Raw genomic sequence first — 24,211 nt, 5'->3', positions numbered from 1 at the left:
CAAAAAGTTGAGCCCGCCGCCGTCGCCAGCACGCGCTAAGCGGAGCACGGGACGACGCGCCATGCCTTCAGCCATCACCCAAAACCTCACCCCGCCAGCATCCAACCGCGGAACGACATGCAGGCGCGTCCAAATGTCCAAATGGCGACAGAAAGGTTTTGTCCAGGACTCGGATGAGGAAGAAGACGAGTCTCAGCTTGAGAGTCAGGGTTCCAGGCAGAGTGTTGGCCTGAGTGGACGCGTCGAACGCGTCGAAGATGACCTCGTGCCGGTCCGACAGCATGAAGCAGCCACGCAAGAGGTGCAGAGGATTGGTGAAGACGAAGAAGAGAAGGAACATGCTGTCGACGGCATCAATGTGATAGAGAAGCAAGAGACGGGCATCGCCACGCCTACCAAACACAGCTCGCCGAGACGCCCTACGCCATCTCCCTTCACGCCCAAATCGACGCGCAGTATAAGAAGAGAGCCCACCGAGAGCCCTGATCCGCTACTAGGCTCACCTACGCCGAAAAACCGACAGGCTGTACCACCTCCGTCGTCACAGCGCCTGGCATCCCCGATTCTCCAGCCAAGCTCTGCCGTGTCCATACCTCAACTCGACGACGGCCATCTCGTGCCCCTCTCCGATAACTCGACTACTCCGATACAAGCAGCAGCCACGGAGAAGCCTGAAACCTCTACACATGCTTCAAGCATACTCAGAGAGTTCGGCATCGCGCCGTTGTCCGACGATTCCGACGACGATCTCTCAGATCCGCCCTCGGACCTGGAATCGCCCCCTCCTGCTTTCGCTGAGCCCCATCGTCGTACGGCAGTTCAAGTTGTCATACCATCCGCAACGGCTCTACAAAGACAAATCGCCGATGATAGGGCCAGACGCGAATTTCGACAACGGAAGCCCATCCAAATGCATCCATATGCGCTGGAGGGTGAGATGTATCGGAGAGAAGTACAGAGCAGAGGCCTCAAGCCGGTGCGAAGAGAACGTTCACGATCCCCTCAGGGTCATCGCAGGGAGCCAAACGATGAGTCACAAGAACAGGAGTTCAATCCAGATCAAAGCCCTACAAGCAGCCCTCCCGAGGTCGAGATACCCGTCTCTACACCTGTGCTGCCACGTCCAAGAAATGATCTCATTCATCGGCCTACTTCTGGTCCCGCCAGACGTCCTCCTTCTACACAGCTCCGTCACCCTCATGCAGCCAAGCGTAGGAAGCCTAATTTCTCATCCACACAAGCAGCGGCGGCACCGACAAGCATTTTTGAAGACAGTAATATGCGACGCGATGTTTGGTCCATACCTCCGAACTCGCCGCCGTATTCAAGTAGTCCACCATTACATGGAACCACGTCAGCTCGCCGTCCAGCTATGCTGCGTGTATCAACCCCTGCTCCAAACTTGCCGACGCCGTCTACGTCGTCTGTCATGCAAGAAGACCCTCAGATGCTCCAGGGCTCAGACTCTGAGCCTGCCCCGCGCAGCATACAAAGATCCGGTGGAGAACTGCGTCGGCCAACAAGGGTAGTGATAACGGACAGCTCATCTTCGGCTGCAGGCTCTGCTAGTGAGGCAGAGAAGAGCGACGATGACATGCGTCATGTGGGCCGAAAGATCAAGGGAGTTTTGCCTGCTTCTTGGTTGCGATTCGATCGCCAGGCACAAGAGCGACGGAAGGCTCAACAACGCGAGCGAGAACGCGCGCGTATCAATGCAGCTGCTTCCCCCGAGCCAACAGCGCCTGTTCGTGGAGTCGCTCAGAGAATCATGAGACCTGCTGGCCGACCTCGACAAAGTTCAGTTTCCAACACGCCTTCGCAAGCTCCTGTTGTCATATCGGATGATTCAGATGACGGGCCCATGGCTTCTGAGCCCCAGCCTTTGCAAAGGGTGCAAGACTCTGTGGCCAACGCCTCTGCGTTAGCTGCAATGTTTGACGATCGTTATGCCGACGACAACCTGTCCGACATGGAACACGACCGTCTGCCTCTCCCTACGCTCGGTGGGACTGGATCGAAGCGGAGAAAGCAGACCAAACTTACAGACGCTTTCGCGAAATCCAAGAAGGTCAGACTATCAGACGGGTTGGCAAAGAACGTTGGCTCTGGGAAACGCTCGTCTGGGGGTCAATCCTCGAACAGGAAGCATGGCCACTCCAAGAAATCACGCAGAACCCCACCACCTGCCATGAGTGTCATAGACGTTGATCTTTCGCCTTCTCGATCAGGTGGTAAACTGCCGCAATTTCTTAGGATCGCCAGACGGCAAGCGCTTCAAAGACCAGATCTAGCTCGTCAAAGTTTACATGACAAGCAGATACGACTGCATAACGCTGAAGATACAGAAGAAGCCAATACCACTCTACGACAGTGGCAACGGGGAACATTGAAACCCAGAGCAAATGTTGCATCGCAAAAAAGGAGATCCCGACATCCTTTGGCCGATCGAATCGATAATCAGCAGCATGCCGAGCAGCTTTCAGTAGCTGACGCAGCATCTGCGAAGGGCACTGAAGTACAATCGGAAGCCGGGACGGACGCATCTCGTACACGCCCACGTAAAAGCATCCCTGCAGGCCTCCATATCTTCCAGCGCTCTACGACTCAGGTCAGGAAATCTACGCAACGAGGAAAGAAACATGTGCACTCAAGCAAAGATTCAGGACGAGCTGTGCGTCAGGCGCCTCTTCCGTTCAGAACCGCGCAACTTGAAGGCGATGAGAACGACTTTGGCCGTGGCCACAGGAAAATCGCATTCGAGAAGGGCCTCCTGCGTGTCGATCAGCAGTTTGGTCTTCAGCTGCCTAGCGAACAGCCTTTCGTAAACCCACAGCTGGCTAGGTATCTCGCAGATGACAATACCGAACTACCGCCCCTTCCCTCCGCGAGAGACGTCGGAGAAGGCCAAACTGAAGGACCAAGCAAACAACAACCTCCGGTTCGCAGACGCTTGAAGCGAAAGGTACAAGCGCAACGAATTGATGTCGATGCGCGAGAATACCGCCAGCCAAGCGAGCCAGCAGTTGACGAGATCCTCAAGAACACCGACGCTCCTAAACCACAAGAGGTCGACACGGAAGACGGCTTGCCCGTACTCCACGGGTTGGGTCCTTATGGCACCCGTTACCCGATCACGTTCGATGTATACTCTCTAGCCACCGACACGTACTTCCATTTTTCCACATTCATCGGGGCTGACGAGTTTCGCCAAGCTCTACTTGTCTGCAAGCCTGGTAGCCGTGACCTCGATGAATTAGCCGGTCATTGCACCATCAGCCATGGCGCTCTGTCAGTCAGATGTGGCCCATGGAATGATGAAACATTTTCTAGGCTACAAGAGATTGTGAAAGCGGTATCAGAACCTGTCGAAGTCCATGGACCCGACCCTGATGCGTCATCATCAGTCCACGAAAGTCCGCTGAACTCAGTTCGATTGGCACGATCACTCATCAGCTATATCACCTACCATCTCAGCTTCTTGGATCCCATCGATCGGGATGACTGTGTGGCCAAGTTGTTGCGGCTATGCCAAACAATCTTTGACAACTTGTTGGTTGCCCAAGGTACTCTGAACGGCCAAGATCCTAGTCATACTCATGGTGTGGTCCGTGCTATGGCATACCTTCTTGTCATCAGCCTTCAAGTTCACCACATAGCTCAACATCCTACCATTGCTCCAGGCAACCAAGTCGGAGTTGTCGGTCTTGCCAAAAGCTTGTCCAAGACTATCGTCGCTCACTTGATGCGGCACGGCATTCCCAGTCTTGGTAGTTTTCTCGAACAAAACCAGCGACACTCCGTACGCGAGAAGGGTATACAAGATACCGACGTGATTGTTGAGAGCACGATCGTATGCATGCATGTTTTGGAAGAGGTGGACATACCAGGATGGAGTTTCTGGGATCTGGCCAGTCAAGAGCTTAGTTTGAAGTTGGGCAGCGCTACTACTTTACCTGCCTTCGAGGCTACCTGGGCCACGATGTTCACCTTCCTTCCCTATAACGAGATCGATTCGTCCGGCATACCGCATAGAAGCCGGAGGGAGACTTTCCAGAGCGACAATTGGGCTTGCATCCGAGATCTCTTGCGCAGACTATTCGATTTGTACCCGAGTACCTACAGAAAGCACAGCACGTCGCTGAATGCATACGTCCGCGCCAATCTTGCACGATGCCATCGGTTAATTGCTCATTGGCACTGGAGACGTCCGGAGTTGATGCTCAACGCTGTCTTGGATTTCTTTGGCAAGAATGGACTCAAAAGCCTACGAAGTGAAGCAGGCGCTGGATCGGTACCCTTTCTCAACGACCTTGCCACTGTCCCTTCGCTCAACATCGAGCCGAACGAGAACTCATTTCACATTGCACTGAAGTGTCTCGCTCTAGGTCTCCAGGGTATGCGTAATGCCTATCCTGAAAAGAAGATCCGTAGCTTTGTTTTCCGCTCTCTACCTAATCATGGGCGTGCTTACCCCAAAGATCAGCCCCTGGACGAAGAAAATCTCGCAGCGCTACGCAATCACCATGACCTACTCTCAACGCTATACTGGGCTGCGCCACCCGCTTGTCGGCCAAAGCTTGATCACATTCGTGACCTAGTCAATCACGAGAGCTCTCATCGCGAAGCATGTAGAGTCAGTGTTCGAGCCTGGGCCAACCTTGCTACGTATCAGCTATCAACCGAAGAGCCATATACCTCTGCACGGCCATTTGCATCCTGGCACAAAGACATCATGCACCAAACGCTCATTCAGTACAAGTTGGCAAAGACCGAAGCTGACGACTATCTCAAGTCTGGTGTTCTGGACGGCACTACTGATGTCTCTGCCGTCATGGTTCGTCAAACGATGGAAAAGAACCAGGGGCAGGTCATTGCGACGCTAAGAGACTGCATTGCAGGGATGAGCAGGGCCATTCAACATGCAAAAGATCAACCATCTTTAAGGGCGTTTTTGGTGGATTCCGACATCATGCATCTCTTGGAGCTCCCTCATCTGGAGGATCATCGACTCGTCAACGTTATTCGCGACGTCATGAAGGTCCTTCAGGATTATGCGAAGATTCAGAAAGCCAACTTGAAGAAAGACGTTAGCCAACAGAGAAGCGAGGAAAGCCAGGACTACGGTGACTTTCCCGATATGGATGATCTGGAAGATATGGAAGTCGATGTCCCCGCAAAGACCGTTCAACAATCGGGATTGGATTTCATCCAGACTCCACTTTGGCACTTGCTGTCGAACGCATTTGGCGCGGAAAACTCGCCAGATGATAACCTGCTCATGGATTGCATCGATACATGGGTTCGAATTGCAGAAGGACAGGTCCTATCGGGTGAAAGATCATGGTCGTACTATCTCGATTCGTTTAGCCAGGTATCGTGGAAGCAGTTACGCCAGACCGAACAGACGCGCAAATTCGGTCCATACTTCATGGCTGCTCTCGTTGACTGTAACTCAGCCGCGTACGAAGAGCATCGACATGAATTTTTCCAGGCTCTAATGGTAAGCTTGGTCGAGCGAGAGTCGATGCTGAGGTTCCAGCACAGACTGCTGCACGCCATCGCGCAAACGGACGAGCACCACCCGCTCATGCAGAACCTACCTTTCTTCCGCGATCTAGAGACTGGAAAATGGGACATCACTGCCGACACTCTGCGCACGCGACGCCTTGCTCTCATCTCCAGCATTCTCTCCAACATGCGCGACGACATCCACGCCATCACCCGAGCCGAACCATCACGTCTCGGCGAAATGAAACGGCTGTACGCATCAATGCTGAAGGACTTCATGACATCTATGAAGTACAACTACCAGCAGCTCCGCCAAGGCACAACGGTGACCGGCGCATACGTCGAATTCGTGCAAAAGATCGTACAGTTCCTGAAGCAATACACGAACGACATCTGCCCTGTCCTGCCTTTCTTCACAGACTCGGTCGCCTTCCCACTACCAGCCGGTGATCCCACATACGTGGTCGCACGCCTCTGTGGATACGCCCCGAAGTTGTCAGATGCAGGGACTGCGAAACAGCTGTCTTTCTTCATCCAGACCGTCGCACAACAAGCCGCTGCCGACAATCAACAGGCTTATCTGGTCAACCAGCTCAAGACTGCGCTTTGCACCGATGAGGCGCCAACTGGCGATAGGGTCGCACTACGATCGGTATTGCTACAAGGCATTCTTCCCGCATACTTGGAAGAAGCTTTCTCATCAAGCACAGCTTTCGCCATCGCTAGGCCCATACTGCAAGCACTCCCCGCGATCCTAGACACGATGATCTTTGACCTGCGTATCACTCAGCCGGAAAGTCTCGCTTCAACCGTCGGCTGCATCGTATCGATTTCACACGCCTTCATCCGGGGTACAGAACAGCTGAAAGACAACCATCATCTGCTCCAGCTACCTTGCGTCCTCGCCGCGCTCACACACATGCTGCAAGCTCTCAGATTAATCCTTTCTCCGCTGGAGTACATATGCAGCCGCACCATGCCGTCCGCACATCTCAACCCACCGCCACTAGTCACCTACATCTGCGAGCTCAGCATCTTTATCACCGACCTTCTCCGCGGCGCAACACCAGACACCATCCCCTCTTACGCCGGCGACGCACATGCGCCGCCCCCAGAGAGACAACACGCAGATCTCCTAGCCTTCTGCCGACGCGGCCTGGAAGACAGCTTGAAGACGAACTGGAGCGAGAGCGCTGGATCTATATGGTTTGGTCAGGGCCATGCGCGCAGAGAGGTGCTGTTTGATATTGAGGGTGTGGAGGAAGAACGAGGAAGACTACAAAGGGGGATAGAAGCGTTCCAGGCTGCGCTTCATGATGTCTATGGCTATGGCGACGCTGGGTTTCGTTATGAGGAGGGAGAGGACGACGGGTACGACATGGTAGTTTAGTAACGCCTTGGATTTAGCAGCATGAAAACGGCGTACACTGGCATTTCTCAGATTACTTGAGTATAATAAGAATCACACTGAAACAATCACGCTTCCCAGGTATGCGCAGATTGATCAACTAAACACCATGCGAGCTTCTCAAACAAGGAACAATTTGAACACGTCTGCAGCCTACGTTAACGTCGAAAGATGCGAAGAAGGTAGCTAATGTCAACGTTGGCTCTAGAATGTTGAGTGTTTTCCCATAAATGAGGGGTGCGCAACAAGTTAAAGCATAAATCACGCGAAATCATGCAGACGAGTAGAAGTTTCTATGTTCTCATTCCGTCTCCAGCAGGTGATAGGCAAATCATACCAGCCTTCGCAGTATGGGATGTTGCTATCAGCCTCATCAACTATACACCATGAGCGAATAATAAGAACAAGAACTCAAAGCCATCATCATCCCTCTCCCAAGCTCCAGCCTCTTAAGTCCATCGTCAGGCACATCTACCCATCAAGCCCCGACCTGAGCGGTCATTGCAAGCTGTGAACACAATTAGCTACATCGCGCTTGAAGGTTGAGTGAAACGTACACGTTTTGGACGACAGACCAGCGTCTTTTCGTTCCTCAGCTAGCATGTTCATCCAGATCCGCAAGGGCTCGAGCAGCCTTTCTGCTCTCTTCAGCATCCCTCTCCATTCGCGCGTTTGTAACCGCATAGTAAGAGGTAGTATCGTACTTGTTAGCCCGACGAATAGCATCTATGTGGCTCATTTGGGACGAAAAAGGATCATAGTTGTGATAGTCCCCGTCCCTGGGGGGGTCGGGGTCAACTGAAGGGAGGACGGGTGCTGTCTTCTTCTTTTTTGGTTTCTTCTTTTTCTTCTTGGGTGCTACAGTCGGGGTGGCGTCGAGCTGGGGTGCTTCATCAGGAGAGACGGTTCGCGAGGAGTCCGGGTGGGTAGGGGCAGGAGGGGTAAAAGCAGACGGTAACACTCGCTCTTCTCCGACTAGCGTGGAAGCGGAAGAGCGGCGAGAGTGACCTGGAACGTGAGTTTGTTGATTGGAAGTGAGGTTATGGGGATCATTTACTTCCTGGGCGGGCATCTTCTGGGAGGAGCCTTGTGTTTCTGGGGTAATTGAAGGGACAGATGGTGGAGTTGATGGGGTCGGTTCAGCAGCTGGGGTTACCCCAGAGTCTCCCGAAGATCCCTGGTTGGCTGGCGCCGCGAGGTAGGCCTCCATCTTTTCCGCCTGGTGAGTTACTGAAGAGACATCCTTGGAATCGTTGATATTACCATTGAGTTTACCATTCTCCGATTCGGCAACAGCCTTATCTTCGCCATTGGCAGAGCTGGTACCAGCTGGCTGCATCTTTGCCTTGCCTTTGGACTTCTTGTTTCCTGTGGTGCTATCACCGCCAGTCTTTGAGTTGGCCGCTTCTGGTTGAGCAACTGTATCTGTAGCTCCAGGTGAGTTCACAGAGTCCCCTAGAGACTCAGTCTCACGCTGAGCGGAGGGACCGTCGTTGGGCTTTTGCGAGGATATGGCCTTATCAGCCTTCGCCTTAGCGACCCGATCAGCGTCTTCTTTCTGTAGATGTGAAAAGCCAGAGTCAGTATATGTTTCATGTTCTTTCGTACATGCAAGACTCACCCTCTGCTGCTTCTTTCTGGCCTCCTTTTCTCGTTTGGCCTGAGACTTGTTGCTCTTCGCGAACGGGTGGAGCGACTGCATCTGCTGAGCACCAGCTTTCTTGGTTGCAGTGACGGGTGAGGTCTCTGCAGCTGTTGACATTTCTTCGTTTCCTTGAGCAGTAGTGGTTGTTGTAGGATCTTGTGTACTCTCCGACGCTGGAAGCTGAGGCGCGGTATCTTCTTTTGGCGGCGCAGCTACAGGTGAATCAGACTGAGTAGTATTGCGCGGGGTGATCAGTGTTGGGGATTTATTCAGGCTGGTCTCGGTAGGTATAGACGGCGACTTTGTGGTTTCTATGTACTGTCAGACGTTTTATATGAGAATTGGGTTGGGGTCGCAGTACCATGGTTCGTGGTCATCGCCTTGTCCTGGAGCTCTGGTTGCGGCTGCGCTTGCACAGACTCAGGCTGGATTTCTGGCGCAGAATGGAAGCTAGTGTCGTTCTTGGCCTCATCGTCCGAGACGTCGTTTTCTGCTAAATGCGCAGGCGATTCTATCGGAGCTGTACTCGAAGGCCCACCACCTGTGTTCTCACTATCCTTAGCGATGGAAGTAGCGTCAGATCTAGTCTCTAGATTCTTAGCAAGGGCGCCCGCGAAGTTGAGAGGGACGTCGGTGTCACGCTCTTTCTGTGTTGTCTTGGCGTCTTGTCCTGCCTCTAGCGTCTCCGGATCCTTGGGTGGCAGTACGGTAGAGGCGTCGGCTACATTTTCCGGCTGGTCTAGCGCTGGTGTTGATTCGAAGGGAGAGAATTTATGTTCTTCAGCCGAAGAAGTAGGCCCATCGACAGTCGCTGGCTTCGTAGGTTCAGTGATGATTTTGGTAGACTCTGTGCCGGTCTCTTCCTCTTTCGTGACAGCTGGGCCGTCAGAGTTCAGCTTCCCAGCAGCTTTCGTCTTCTCATCGGCTGCATCGATGTTCTTGACTGTTGATTCGCGCCTACCTTTGCCCTTGTTCTTCTTTGTAGGAGATTTCTGCTGATGTTTGGGCATCTCGAGCTTGACGTCTCCTGTCTCTGGATAGCTAGGAACGTCCGACTGCGGGGATGGCTTCTTCAACAGGCCGCTTCTAGCATCCTGGGGAGAGTACGATGCCTTGGCGCTCTCTGTAGGTGCATTTGACTCTACATCAGTGACAGGCTTATCGTCTTTCTGAATCGACATGCGTGGAACATCACGCCCAGTATGTGACTGATCGAAATAGCTTGAACTCGATGTTATATCCCTCTGGTAGAATCGCCTTGGTACCGTCACAACGGGGCGGACTCCACGTACGTGAGGATTAAACTTATTAATACCCAAGGCTACGCTGGCGTCTGCAGTTGATACGAATCTAGATGTGTCAGCGGATCCACAGAGACAACAGCGAGTTGACTTACGTAGCAAAGGCATGAATAGAACTTGCGCCGATCTTGTTGCCCCTCAAGGAGACCGCGATAGGGCTAATGCCGATCGTCTGCTTGAACATCTGTGCAATTTCAGACTCGCCGGTATCGGGTAACAAATCCCCGATCCAAAGCTCGGTGACGGTCTGGTTCTTGGGTCCAATCCATGTATGACCGCAACCAGAGACGGAGTCGCCAGTGATAGCCGGGTCGTCTTCCGATGGGCGACGGCGATTGTTGTAGTCGGCATATCGAGGTCCGCTGGATGGAACGTTGCCGTTGTAATCAGCGTTGGACCTGTTATATGACTCCCGCCCGCCTGGGTTGGATACTTTGCGGCCACGACCAGACTGAGCGGCGAAGCCGCTGTTACCACCCTTCCGGCCTGTGTTGTTATGACCTGGGGCACCGTTGAACTTAGGGTTGTTGCCACCGTAAGGATCGTAGAGCTCTTGGGGGTTGCGCGGTGGATTGGAACGACGGGGCACCGGCGCACGAGGATCCTGGTGTTGAAGCATCATGTTGTTAGTCATGTCGCCCATCGAGACGTGCTGGCTGTGTGGCTGCTGCGTGAATATAGGGTTTATTGGCTGAGCTTGCATCATGTTCTGCTGGTAGTTGAGTTGTGCTCGAGACATCAGGCCAGGGTCGGGGTGCTGGAGAGCAAAGCCATGATGGACCACCTGAACATACGGAACTACACCCGACATCATTGGCTGAGCGATATGTTGGCCTGGTGCCATTTGCGGGGGTAGGAAGTGAGGCGACTGCATGGCAGGCATAGCGCCAGAAGGCTGTCGTGGGTATGGACCATATGCAGTGCGGTTGTTGTTCTCGACCCAGCCGTGTTGCTGAACGTAGGATCCGGAGTTCATGTTACGATTGGATTTTGGAATGTTCAAGGATAGCGCATGCATGTTGGGCGACGGTCTCGAGGGCCCTGCCGGAACACCCATATCGCCGCTCCTCAATGGAGCAGAATGGCCCCCACGCTGAGCAAGACCCTGCGACGGGATGCGTGGAGGAGCATAGCGCATGTTGGGCTGATCTGGTACTCCGGAAGACTCATTCGCGACATAGTCTGGCTTATCGACGGCGGACGAAGGCTCTGCCGGTGTGGTCAGTTTGCTGGGTCGAGATCGTGTGATCTTGCGGTTTTTCTTACTGCCTTTCTTGTCTGTAGACATCTCGACAAAGGTGGACGAAGGCTGGGTTGCTTCATTGGTGGACTGTTGACCCCAAGTGCGTGCTTGTGGCGTCAGGCTCTCGCGCAGTGTCTCGTTAGTCGCCTTGTTCATCTCGATCCATGTAGTAATCAGAATATGAGCGACGTGCCAGAGGAACACACGAGGGAACCCGAGAGGCTCGCCGAACACGAAGATCTGGTCGACGATGGCAAGCGGATCGTTGATGTCGTAGACGTCGCCCATCTGAAGCCCGATAAAGTCGACTCGATCTGGATGCGCGAGCGCCCAATCCTTAGCGAATCGATCCGCTGCGTAGTAGGTGTTCCGGGAGATGAAGGTCAACATCTCTTCGCAGAATTTCCTGCCCTCGATGTGGACATCTTCGGCATCCCATAGGTCTTCCACGGTCCACCCCTGTGAGGGTAGAATGCAGAGACACCTATTCGAGTCAGCGTGGGCTTCGAGTGGGACGCGAAAGGTTACTCACTGATTCTTGTACTTTACCTGCCAATGGGTCGCTGCTTGCACCACAGCCGCAGGACCTTGGACGCTACGTGCGATGACGGGCGCACGAATTGGACCTAGTGAACGGGGAGCGCGGGTACCAAGTTCGGTAGAAAAGAAGGCCTGGCCGGCTCCCGGACTGAACTTGGGGTCTCTAGTTGCATGGTTGACTGGGTCGACGACAGTGTTATTCATATCGGTGGGGGACGCAAGCTGCTCGTCTGCCGTTGTTGCGGTTTGCGTGTCTGCAGCGGGCGGAGTTCCCGGCGGTTGGACAGTATCCGACATAGCTGAACTCACTACTGGCTCGATGAGGGAGGTGCAGTGAGCAAAGCCGTGGGACAAATGGAGGTGGTGTTTGCAGCAGGGGAAGGTCCTCAGCGGCGCCGAATGCCGTTGGGAGCTAGCAACTGCGATGGAGAACGCGAGGTTGAGAATACTTGAGAGATTTGTGGCAAGCGCGAGGGTGCACGATAAACAAGAGTTCGTCGCTGCTTGAGGTGGAAGGAGCAACAAGTCTTGGCGCCGCCAGAAAGAGGAGGTGAGCGTGAGTGACCAACGCTCGAAATCTCCGCGCGCCGCTCTTCCGCTCATGCTATTGGCCCAACTATATAGCTTTGGCGTGACTTGTAAAGATGCTGAGTGACTGGAAAAGAACAGAAACAGAAAGACGTAGTCACGGAGGATTTCGACATGGTGGAGCAAAAGGACGCGACGCGCAGTAAGAAAACACGACACTTACACCTTACTAAATGTTGGAAGAAGTTTTTCTTGGGATTTCTTTTGCATGTGCATTGATTTGCATCAGTGTCTTACCGGCGGCGCAGCTACCGGCCGCCTGGCAGAACGTCTCTTCCCGAGCTACTGAGCGGAGAAGCCCAAGACATACCGGGTCTAGAGGCAATCTCGAAGGCCAATAGTACTTTCCAGTATGTAGTATCCGGAATCACAGGCTGAGTGGAGTGGGTATAGTACAGATCGCATCTCTCAACGCTCTACACCTTCTCCGTCTCCTTCGGTACCGACCGTATCAGCTTCATGATCTCGCTCTCATTCTCTCCAGCGACTGTCAGAGTTAGCACGAGTAGCCTCTCTTCTTCTTTGCGGACATACCAGCTTTTCCCTGATTCCAGTCCACGACAAGCGGTCTCTGGAACGCGCCTCCGTCCGCCTTCAACCTCCTCATGGCATCAGTCTCGTTTTCCGCTCCGCTAATAACCTTGCCTGCCGCGCCTGATCCGCCCAAGTAGTCCAATATGTTCTTGAGCTGGTCGGTTGTGGGTGGGGCTTCTGTAACATCAAGCTCGAACTCTGTGCGCTCGGCCTTGTCCTGAGCTTTGTGGGAGCTGGCTTGGTCTTCAGTCGCATGCGCAACGGACTGTGCGTTGGCTTGTTTGAGGAGGGTGAGGACGCGAGTGGAAGCTTGGTTCGAAGGCGCGTGGAAGAGTGTCACGACGTTCTTTGCGCCGTGCTGGATGGTATTAGCAGGTGATGCTGAGAGCCAATTCCAGAATGGCTTACCTCTCCGAAGAATCGCTTGAACATGTTTGCTGTTGTTGTTGGGGTTGTACTGTTGATGCTCTGCAAATGGAGGTGTTGGTGCTCTGACAGCTCAAGTGGAGTGAGGTTCGGGTGTGACGTAGATCGCCGCTTGGACCTGCCGTTCCCACCGCAGTATGATCTTAAGAGATCTACGATGCAGCACTCGAGGATTGGACTAAAGACAGATAATGCAGAGCTTAGAAAGCTCTTAGCTTATAGATCTGGATGAAGGCAAGCCTACCGAGGGTGCTTCACTGTTGATGACGGATTTCTCACAAGCTGGACGGGCTTGTCCACTTTTGAATGCGGCCAAGATGCTATGATGGTGCCAATTCGAAGACGTGAAATAATGTAATCACATTGGGGAATGTAACGCGATTGAATAGATGAACACAGCATCGGGTCGAGTGAAGCATGGAGGGTCAGCCAACGCGACAAGAAACAACACACGGCACACAATCCAAGAACACCAGAGTTGGGAACACAAGCAGCTAGAATTCGTGATGCAGCTGTGCAAAAAGCAGAATGTACATGTACGCCATGAATATGCCCCCATCATCCCAAAGTGTGGGATCATGCTGCTGCTGAGGAACGTGCCGTGGCGACGTCCGTGATTCCCACTTCCCTCTGATCCAGAGTCATAGCCATCCTGAAGAAACCGAATTCATGACCGTATTCTCTAGCTCATAGTGCTCGTTTCGTTCGCCCTTCCTCTAGTGTTTGGCTTATGAGGTTGGGTTAGGGTTCATCTGGGATGTGTCAGTTCTTGCCCATCATACAAATGCGCGATGTCTACTGACCTTGCGCTTGCCACCGGTCATGGTGACGTTCACGAAACGGCGGGTGTATGTGAGCCTCTTCTTGGCGCGGCCCTTGGGGGTCTTCTTCTTCTCCTGGGGCTCAACCTGTGTAGCGTGTCAGCCGGCTGTCCACATCCACATAGCATCCATAATCAATCCGTCCTTCTCCTCAGGCGTCGCGTGATCGTGGTCGTGGTTCGACGTGTCGCTATCGGCTGGAGGCGTGGGTGTATCGATGGGTGAAGCTTACCTTGGGGGCTATGCATTGTTAGCAGACATTCGCAATCGTTCCACATGAGCCAAGACTTACTTTGAGACTTGACCTTTCCGGCACGAGCGAGGGATCCGTGAACCTTTCCCATATTGGCGGTTGTTGATGGGTGTGATGAGTCGTTCGAAGTTGTCTGTGTGGTGGCAAAGTCCGATTAGCGGTGTACCTCTGGGGTTTCGGGTGTTGGGTGCGAGTTGAAAGTCTTGGTTTCGCAAGGCTTCGCGTTTGATGCAGGTGCAGTCGTAGGAGCGGGCGGAATACGTACAGGTTGCGGTCGTTGGGTGTTCGATGACTGGGCGGCGACGAGAGGGTCAAAATGACTCCAGGGCTGTGGACGGCGGCTCACCGGATTAGCCGAGATCACGTGCAGCGCTAGTGCATCGAAGTGTGAGCATCGAGCTCAGCAGAACAGCCACTATGCATTCACTATAGAGACTTCCCACAAGCAATGAATAGGCAGAGCGCATCTAGATAGCTGTGCCGATGCAGAAATTACCATCTATCAGGCTGCTGCGTCTAGATGTTCGGAACGGAGATCTCGCCTCCACATCTACAAGAGATGATCAGATAAGATAATGCGACCCATCAACAAGTACAACGGACAACAGATTAGACACGCCGACTTTCTCAATGACCCTCAAGCCACTATCAAGCAGCGCGGTCATGCTGTGTTTAGATGCTTATGGATGAGCCATCTCTGTGCCCGACACGGTCATGCCTTCTGCAATAGACTTTACCTTTACCCTAGTCGGAGATCTCCGCCGCGGTTGGGTGTCGCATGATGCGTCCCGTAGCTTCGCTCGGACGCGTCGCTGTTTGCCATCAGCCACCACCTTCACTGACGCTTCACTGTAGCGATCTAGCTCTCGAAACACCCTGTTACATCTCTGCATCACTCGGATACAAGCAGTAGCAAGATGCGTCTCCAAGCTGCCCTCATAGGCCTCATCTCCGTCACCACAGCGTCCAACCTGCCATCACCACAGCACTTCTTCGCGAACCCGTCCTCCAGCGATGGATCCGGCTTCAAGATCCCTACGGTTCACGAGTCCGCCGTCCAAGCTCGCAGGATCATGCGCCTAGAAAACATCGGCACCTTATCTACCGTCTTCCCAGACTCTCACACCACCGAGCAACGACCCTCGGATGTCGGCGGCGCGCCCATAGGCTTGATGGACTACTTCGGCGACTGCGAGTCTGACTCAGGCAACCCGACCATCCTCGCCATCACCATCGCGACCTCCTTCAAGAACGTAGATGCCGGCTCCAACATCACCCTGAGCATGCGATGGCACCCCCAGGACAACAAGTGGCGTAGTCCCGCATCTCTTCCTCGCTTCTCACTCGTCGGACGACTCGAGGACATCGATATGGACGCTGTCAAGAAGCTGGGTGTGACGGCTTGCTATGTCAAGAAGCACCCTGATGCTGCATGGTGGCTGCCAGGCAGTGGCATTCACGAGAGCAAGTGGGTGCGTCTCGTTGTCGAGGAGATATACTGGATCGGAGGCTTCGGAGACCGTGCATACATTGGATGGATTCCCAAGGATGAATGGTACAGCGTCACTCAGGAGGAGATTGATGGCGTTCAGCTGCCGGGAGAGAAGCAGAGTGCCTGGAACACCTTTGGAAGCTGGTTCGGAATGGGTCAGCAAGAAGACGGAGTGTTCGAGCTCTAGATTGCTTTATGTGGGACGGGTCTGATGCTGCTTGGTATCCATCCATATGGCCATCTAGGGGGACGTAGCTGGACTCAAGGAACTTCTTTGGGGTGCAAGTCAGCATTCCTGATGGCTTTTCGTATTGCATCAATGGAGGCTATGATGTGGGGTAGCTATGCTGCTACTTTAGGTATTTCTGCATCTATTTATGTGTGCATCACGATTTCAAGATTGTAGGGCTGTAGCAGCGCTCCTTCTTCGAGAGCTTTTTTGTTGCCAGTACGACGTATGAAGCATCTCCCCGCTAACCAAGGACCCTTATTCTGGCTCATGTGTTTCGTCCTGGACTTCTCGCAAGACCGAGTCTTTAAGACTAGCCTTTTGGCCTCCAGGGCTGTCGCATCCCGATAGTGGAACGTCACCTGCAGCTTTCCGCCCCCACGGCTCACTAGCCCAACCTCGCCACATTTCCTCCGCTCTTACATTGCCGCGCGACACATTCACTCAAGCCGCTCTTTCATCACAACTAAGACTTACACCCCATTCGGCAGATGAATCCGATTATAGCTCACTATCGGCAGCGAAAGACTTGACACGGGATTTATCGACAACATGCGCCTCCTTCGTGCAGCAGACATGACGTTCCACGAGTTTGAAGGCTCTTCTATCCCACCTTATGCCATCCTGTCGCACCGATGGGAGGGTGAAGAAGTCACCTATCAAGAGATGAGCGATCGGGCGACTGCCAAAGAAAAAGGGGTTCGATCTACTAAGGACCAGGAGTTCAAAATCCGGGCGGCCGCCACAAAAAGGAAGTCTGCGTTCAAGAAGATACGGCAATGTTGCGAACAAGCATTGGAAGATATGATAGAGTATGTGTGGGTTGACACATGCTGTATCGATAAGTCGTCGAGCGCAGAACTGTCCGAGGCCATCAACTCAATGTATATTTGGTATCAACAATCTATAGTTTGCTACGCCTACTTGGCCGACGTACATACTTGGCCAACATACCGAGCAGAAGACGCCGATGGGGCCTGGGCCGGAATCATCGATGTCTACGAGCACCAGGATGGAAACGGAAGTGGACTCAACAGCCGCTGGAAAACGGGGCATGTTCTTGCTTGGCAGCGACTAGAGCCCATCGCGCATGTCATGAATAGTGCCTGGTGGACTCGAGGATGGACGTTACAGGAGCTAATAGCCCCATCTGAGATGGTTTTCTATGCCAACAGCTCATCCAGTTGGAGCAAGATTGGCGACAAACGGACTCTGCTTGAATTGATAGTGAAAAGGACTGGCATTGAAAAGTACATATTACTCGGTGGGGACGTCACAAAGTGCAGTGTTGCACAGCGCATGTCTTGGGCCTCTGAACGCGAGACAACCAGAACGGAGGATTTGGCGTATTGCCTCCTAGGACTTTTTGGTGTCAACATGCCACTACTATATGGAGAGGGTCACAAGGCATTTCTTCGCCTGCAGGTACGATGATTATCCCTCTGGCTCTTCGTTCTTTCCCGCTCATTCCGAACAGGAAGAAATTATGAAACAGTCTGACGACCAAACACTATTTGCGTGGCAATTAGGCTTTGAACGTACGAGATATGATCTCTGTGGGCCTTTGGCTACACATCCGTCAAAGTTTCGAGGTGCCAGCACTTTGATCCCTATTCTTGACGATGATTTCCAGAGTCCGTATTCGATGACTAACAAAGGCTTAAGAATCGAGCTTCCGATTGTTCACCAAGGCGAAGACCCATACGGATCAGCTATTTTGCATTGCGGGACCTACAAAACACGGACTGGTCTACCCGTGGTACGCCTTGGGCCACCAGGAACAAACCGTTATGCCCGTGATGCTCGCTCCACTGGACCTTTGATGACTATGAAAGCCGAGGAGCGCACACCCACAGTCATCTTCATGAGTCAAGAACCAAGCATCAGAGTAGAGAAGCGACGACCTCTACAGGTAGTCATAAGCGAAGACACTCTAAGATTGTTCAATACAGTCTACTGTAGTGCTAAGGCTCACCCCTTAGACGTACCAAGTATAGCCACTGACCAGGCGTACAAATTCCCTCTCAACTGTCGGCGCGGCGCAATTCTACTGGCTGGAAACGACTACACCAATCATCTGCTCATCTTATTCAACATCGAGCTGCAGCATGTTGGGCGATATACCTGCAAGCTCGTCTATTCTGGAGACGAGGACGACGAAGACTTCACGATAGAGCAAGAGAAGATACATCGCCTTGTGCGTGATATGCGAAAGACCGATCTGTCGCAAGAGTATGCGTTAGCGAGAGAGATCGAAGAAGAGCCCAGCTGGAGTCTGATATATGGCGACTCCGGTCCACCGAATAATCGGACTAGCTTCGCTGACCTACCAGACGACGCTATGATACTGGCGAAGTTTGCGCCATACGATGTACTCGATAATAGTGATGACGGAAATCTGGTGCTGCACGTCGATCTCGTTGATCAATCGGAGAGTCTGCAGGATCTGTATGAGCTAGAGTAGAAAGCAAATGAAGAGAGAGAGAGAGAGACAGCGCGCGCAAGCGATGCGATGACGTTGAACAGGAATTGGAAAGTAATTCATGAGATGCAAACATCTGTATCATGTCGCTCGAAGCGTAGGAGCAGGAGTGCCTAGAATTATGTCCCGATCTGCTGCATACACGCTGTTGAATTTGAACAGGGGTGGACTCTGATACGAATTGTAGTCAACCTTAGTGTAAATAATGATCTGTTGTAAGAACAGTCAAACTTGCATGCTAGGCATCATGTGTCATAACTATCGCCCGAAAGAGAACTTGTCTTCGAGGTGAGTTGGAGGAGACGGCGTTTTGAATAACAATATCATCGTAATACTCAGTGGATCAGAATATTTGTGTCGAAGCGCTTTGATGCATCGTTCGGGAATAGGAGCCGAAGAACTGTGCTATCCACACACTGACCTCAACTCATCTGATCACCAAAGACTGTTCCTGGCAAGTAGACACTGAGATCACTCTCTTTGCCTAGCGTTGACTGGGGCGAGTTACCTTCCCCATCATCCTGTACCACGACACTCCTGACCCAAGCACAGCTTCAAAGCTATCGGCTCTTTCCCGAGACTCAAACCACATAACGCCCATCGCATCAAGCTTGCGTCAACACCACGTGTCTCTTGCGCCGTGCTTGCGTGTACAGCTCGATAGATCGTACGTTCTTTAAATACGGCCAAATAGGACACATGTCGAGACGTGCTCAGATCTTCTCCAGTCCGCTCGGCTTCAAAACAACGCATTCGCCCCTTCGCGGCGTATTAGTAATGACGATCGGCTGCAAGTCAGCGCAGACAGGTCACTCGACCTCAACGCCGCTCAGATCTGTGCTCTTCGCGGCTCTTCGGTCGGCAAGTTCAACCGGTATACCTACGGAGTAGCTTCGTAGGGACTCTGTGCGCCCCATCGGCAAGGTCAACCGATACACTTGCAGAACAGCTTCGCACCCTTTCGGCTTCAGCCGGTACACATGTAGAGTAGCTTCGCGGAATCTCTTCGCGACTCTTCGGCATATTGAACCGATAGACTTCCTTCGCAAGAACTCTTCGCAACACTTCGGCAAGGTCAAGCGATACCCCTTACGGGGCAGCTTCGCAGGAACTTCCTCGCGATCCACATGTTGCGCTGCGTACTTTGTGTAACCTGGAGTAACCTAGTCGATAATTCACGAGGCCACCCGCTCCTTCTCTTTCTCGGCGAGCGCACGCATTTGGCGATAGCTGACAGCCTCACATTCGCACACCGCATGGTCGTCGCATCGCGTAGGCAACAAGTGCGCTGGCGCTGGCGCGAAGGAGTCGTGCGCGCAAGGATGATGATGGAAAAATGACAAAGGAGAAGACAGCCCTACATCGACGATGGAGATCGTGTTGTCTCGATGAACTACTCACCATTACCATTGCAAGCTTACCAGGCATCCTCCATGTAGACAACAGCTTCATTGTCGCCCGAACAACCGCATGATTCATCTGCGCCCCTTGGGCAGCGTCTGTACCTGAGCGTGCGCGCAACCAGGTCAACCCCAGCTTTTCCAGAATCCTCGGTCGTTGCTCATCCACGTTGTGTGCCTGATGTTGGCAAGGAGGTTCCCAGCAGCGACAAAATCACGTGGCCCGGCCATTCCTGCCTGAAAAGGACCTACTACACACGTCCCTATAACGACCATAATATGATCCCTAGAAAGGCGGTGACGTGGTGCATCCCAGTCGCATGAACGCCGCACAAGCACGGCACGAAGATGAAAGGGTAGAGCCTGGGAATCCTTCGGTCTGATCATCAATCACGTTGCAAACAAGCATCATGCCGGTAAAGGTTCTCTACGCGAGATGGACGTGAACCATGGGACAACACGAAACAGTCTTGCGCGATATGCGCGATTCTAGTTCCCGCAAGCCAGCCAAACTCAATCGCTGGTCGTCGCTCAATGACGAAACTCTCTTTTCGGCGATATCATTATTTGGTAGCGAGAGTGGTAGTGAGGCGATCCCGAACGGTGGATGCCCAACGCTGTCCCTAGCATCAGGTTCCGGAACGAGTCGCAAAGATGAATACGAAGGTGATCCGGCGATGGCGGCATGGCGCAATGGTACTTTCCACGAGTCGGCCCTTGAGTGTGATCACTGTTTTCTGACTCAAACGTTGTTCCGGGAAGAGAGTGTGAGTGTGCTGAGTTGGACGATGCGGGCGCGCAGGGACGAGCCTTGATGTTGGCTAGAAGCTGGGATCATCCCATCTCTGATCGTCCGCACGGTCACATCACACCCCAAGAAGCCTTAGTCCCGGAGCATTTGCCCGCCTGGCGCTAGAATGCGGTTCGTGTGCTTTGGAATGCGAACGGGCAAAGGGTGGGCGTGGGCGTTCGCGCGACGCGGAAATTGGGCGATCACAGCTGTCAGGCTGGGTGTCCTGGGTGCAGCTATGACTCTGGCAGCATGCTGGTACACTGTGGATGCTCCGACAGTTTGGCCTGTCTCGTCCCAGGCGCAAAGGCTGGTATTAATGTCCGAGATAACTGATATCGGCTTGGGGCTCGTTGCGGGATACGGTGCTTGCTGATACTCACCGCCACGTGCTGCCAGCACGAATGCGACACAGATACCCACAATAGCACCGCCGTTGTTGGCATAGCTGCCATAGCTGTCGGCACTTGGGATTCTCACAAAGACGGCGCAGACGGCTGTCGATCGCGGTTCTTTAGGCAAATCTTCGCGTCTTACCATGACAGTGGCATCACCTGCTCTCTCTGTCGGAAATTTCGGACGAAGCTCGCGGTGATGAGAGGGGGTCCTGGTCGACGGCAGGATGCGAGTCCAAGGTCCCTGCTTGACTGCCTTGTCATGAGTAGCGGAGAGGAGGAGGGGCAACGGTCGGTGTTATGGATAATTCCGTGCAAACCTCCTTCTCGAAGGTCTGGCGCGCAGGGATCATGGCTGATAGTTTAGAGTGCTATTCGCAAGGCCGCGTAGGGCGGCAGTAGCAACAATCTCGCAACAATTTCGCAGGCAAATCGCCCAGCCATGATAATCTAGGGAAAGATTGCCTGGAGCAAGATTGCGTGCATCCGATGATAGAGCGCTCTGACCTGCACAGCTGCAGAAGTAGGTGTTGGAGGTTCTGCGTGGTGGTGTTATTTCGAAAACGTCGTCATCCCACCTGGGCACCATGGACCGTCGCGCGTTTGGTTCCGACGCAAAGGTTCGTTGATTGGTGATGGTGCTGATTAGAGGCAACGCTGAGTGGCTGTCATTACGAAGGTACCCCTCCCTCGGTACCTTCAATACTTGACTGCACCAGTCGTGACGGCAAAATGGTACGATACGTTCCCTTGATCGCCGCTGGGCGTGCGCATCGGTTCTTGGTTGTCGGAATTGATAGACGCATGGTGACAACATATGTTGGCGCACTGTTTTCTGTAAGCGGATGCGCGCAGCAACAGGATTCTTGTGTGGCTGGGGGAATCGTAGGCGTAGGCATAGGCTTTGTGCTAGAAGGCTGCTTGGAGTCTCCCCTGCCGTCGCCGTATGGCCCGTATTGCCAGGCTCATCAATCTTCTCGTTCTGGATGCGCCATGATTGCAAGCGAGATGGAACTAGAACCTGAGACACTTGCGCAAAACCAAGATGATGCGCAGATCTTTCGCGAGCACGATCCAAGGGCTTGAAGGGGCGCTCCGATCCACCTGCACCAACAACCCGATTGGCAGGAACCGTGTGCCAGCTCGAATCAAGGGAACTGCTGACGAGGCGACGCTCCTTCATCTCCATCCCGCGATTGCTTTTTGTAGTCTTGTTCAGCGGCCGTCTTCGCTAAACTTTATCACACCTCCGGCAAGTAGTACACTCTCCGTCATCAATGCGCACGAGAGCTTGGAATTGCTTGTTGAGTTTCAGGGCCTCGACCGAGGGGATTGCTTTTCGCCGTTCTGTGGGGAGACAATGCGTGGCGGCGCTCTGTGCGGTGTCGTGTCCGTTGCAAAGGATTCAAAGGATTCCTCCTCCGCCAAACGGATAGACGAGTGGACAGGGGTCTGGAATCAGACCATTTGTTTTCCTTTTGACGGCAGCCAGTGAGCCACACGCAACCGACCTCACTCAATGTTGACGTCGGCCCCTGGGTGGAGAGCCCGCATGACGAGTTTGGTTAACGAGCCGTTACCGTTACGATTGGCGCCGCAATGCTGGTTTCAGTATTATTGAAAGCACGACTTTGTTATTCCGTGATATCCCACATGGTTTGATGAGAGACCCGGGGTTCGGAGAATAGTTAAGTGACGATCGTCACTCAAAGCTCATGCGTTCATGTGCTGGAACGCCTGCGGGAGGATGGGGCCAGACTATGTTGGCAAGCCACATGCGATCCCGAATAACCGCTGTATGCTGCAGCCGAACATCGGACCTGCGCTGGGCGTTGTTGAGGTCATGCCATTGAGCTCTGAACAAACGGCTCAGTATAGAAGAAGCAGCAGCATGCAAGCATAAGCGACGTTTGGCAACCACGTTTAGAGTAGAATGCGGACTTTTGCATTACGGAGAAATTTGTTCCCTAAAAATCAGTCGATAATCGGAGAGGACATGGCCTGGCTCAGAGTCAGTGGCACAGTATCGCCTCCACGTCTCCTAACTGACGGCGCATGACAGTTGACTCCGTGTACACCTTCAGCGCACTCACTTCGTTCCAGAGTGGGATTCACTGATCGACACGGTAATGGACTCGGGAAGACGTGCCTCTGAGCGAATGCATATTTTTGTCCATATAGACCGTGGCGAGGCGGAATGGTTCGATAGTCCGGACTTGGCTTCATGGACAACCGTTTTGGGGTCCACAGATGTCGTTTACAGAACGATATGACCTATCCGGGAAAGAGTGGACGGGTAAATGTCTCCTTGAACTTGAGCCCTGATCATAATGCAGTGCAATAAGCATCCAACGTAAGATTGACACGGGAGATGCCCCAGTGACTCCAACGATCTGCAGGAATCCAGAAAATCGTTATGACTGCTCGAATATAGTCCAGGAACATGCGGTAATCCCGGAGATGTATCAACTACCGTGGGTCTTGCCGGGTTGGAAGCGTGGGCAAGCAGCTTGGAAGTGATGGCGACCGATGGCGACTGCCTCTCGCATACGGATTAATTGTTACGCGAAGACAACGACATGGATAACCCGTCAGGAACGATCTATGCGCGCTCGACGTGTCGTAAGTGTCAAGTGTGGCTCTGACGTGTCCGGTTTCCACTAGGTTTAGAAGGCGACTGACATGCAATGCGAAACATCGTTTCGCTCAATGAATCCACAACAACACAGGCAATAGCATGAAAGTAACTGGATTTCGTAGACAGTATTGATTTGATCGGTTTTGGCGCATGGTGGAGCATTGAATTCGCTCATGCAGGATCCCTACTATAATACAAGAAAATAAGGGCGGCTTGTTGGACTAATGCCATGCGCCTTGATGCGATAGCAAACAGCTGACCGGACTAGAAACTAAAGTTGACTGAAGGTAGCGTACATTATCGCAGTAGTAGCGATATAGGATATCGTTGGTGACACGAGAAAGAAACTCCGGTGAAATGCATGACAAGATGGGAAGCGCCCGAAACGCCGATGCGTGAAAGTGGTATCGTTGGCAAGATGCGGCTGAACAAAGCATTTCGTGGGTGGGACCACTACATGGTAGGTCGAGGCTTGTCAGGCCGATTGCGTGAGACAGTTGGTGAGGGCTCTTAGCTCG

At 53.0% G+C, this 24,211-nt stretch overlaps 7 protein-coding genes across 7 annotated transcripts; 3 read left to right on the top strand and 4 right to left on the bottom strand.

The window, feature by feature from the left end:
- Nucleotides 1-133: 133 nt before the first annotated feature.
- On the top strand, nucleotides 134-6,898 carry J4E88_005981 (uncharacterized protein; the record flags this gene model as incomplete). Its single annotated transcript, XM_049399612.1, has 1 exon — nucleotides 134-6,898. One exon carries the CDS (start codon nucleotides 134-136, stop codon nucleotides 6,896-6,898), a length of 6,765 nt encoding a protein of 2,254 aa, XP_049254625.1.
- Nucleotides 6,899-7,508: 610 nt separating this feature from the next.
- J4E88_005980 (uncharacterized protein) lies at nucleotides 7,509-9,742 on the bottom strand (the record flags this gene model as incomplete). The annotated part of the gene is made up of 3 exons (XM_049399611.1): nucleotides 7,509-8,474; nucleotides 8,538-8,872; nucleotides 8,923-9,742. 3 exons carry the CDS (start codon nucleotides 9,740-9,742, stop codon nucleotides 7,509-7,511), a joined length of 2,121 nt encoding a protein of 706 aa, XP_049254624.1.
- A 211-nt stretch (nucleotides 9,743-9,953) lies between these two features.
- J4E88_005979 (uncharacterized protein) lies at nucleotides 9,954-11,942 on the bottom strand (the record flags this gene model as incomplete). Its single annotated transcript, XM_049399610.1, has 2 exons — nucleotides 9,954-11,589; nucleotides 11,638-11,942. 2 exons carry the CDS (start codon nucleotides 11,940-11,942, stop codon nucleotides 9,954-9,956), a joined length of 1,941 nt encoding a protein of 646 aa, XP_049254623.1.
- A 707-nt stretch (nucleotides 11,943-12,649) lies between these two features.
- J4E88_005978 (uncharacterized protein) lies at nucleotides 12,650-13,199 on the bottom strand (the record flags this gene model as incomplete). Its single annotated transcript, XM_049399609.1, has 3 exons — nucleotides 12,650-12,720; nucleotides 12,768-13,125; nucleotides 13,176-13,199. 3 exons carry the CDS (start codon nucleotides 13,197-13,199, stop codon nucleotides 12,650-12,652), a joined length of 453 nt encoding a protein of 150 aa, XP_049254622.1.
- A 722-nt stretch (nucleotides 13,200-13,921) lies between these two features.
- On the bottom strand, nucleotides 13,922-14,358 carry RPS30A (ribosomal protein S30A; the record flags this gene model as incomplete). Its single annotated transcript, XM_049399608.1, has 4 exons — nucleotides 13,922-13,945; nucleotides 13,997-14,101; nucleotides 14,247-14,254; nucleotides 14,307-14,358. 4 exons carry the CDS (start codon nucleotides 14,356-14,358, stop codon nucleotides 13,922-13,924), a joined length of 189 nt encoding a protein of 62 aa, XP_049254621.1.
- An 826-nt stretch (nucleotides 14,359-15,184) lies between these two features.
- Nucleotides 15,185-15,946, top strand: J4E88_005976 (uncharacterized protein; the record flags this gene model as incomplete). The annotated part of the gene is made up of 1 exon (XM_049399607.1): nucleotides 15,185-15,946. One exon carries the CDS (start codon nucleotides 15,185-15,187, stop codon nucleotides 15,944-15,946), a length of 762 nt encoding a protein of 253 aa, XP_049254620.1.
- A 1,687-nt stretch (nucleotides 15,947-17,633) lies between these two features.
- On the top strand, nucleotides 17,634-18,452 carry J4E88_005975 (uncharacterized protein; the record flags this gene model as incomplete). Its single annotated transcript, XM_049399606.1, has 1 exon — nucleotides 17,634-18,452. One exon carries the CDS (start codon nucleotides 17,634-17,636, stop codon nucleotides 18,450-18,452), a length of 819 nt encoding a protein of 272 aa, XP_049254619.1.
- Between the last annotated feature and the right edge of the window lie 5,759 nt (nucleotides 18,453-24,211).

The sequence above is a fragment of the Alternaria novae-zelandiae genome, assembly GCF_023758075.1.
Source record: "Alternaria novae-zelandiae strain BMP 2774 chromosome Unknown scaffold_11, whole genome shotgun sequence".
Classification (NCBI taxonomy): domain Eukaryota; kingdom Fungi; phylum Ascomycota; class Dothideomycetes; order Pleosporales; family Pleosporaceae; genus Alternaria; species Alternaria novae-zelandiae.
The sequence above is the reverse complement of the archived record's forward strand: the minus strand, read 5'-3'. Positions and strand labels throughout refer to the sequence as shown.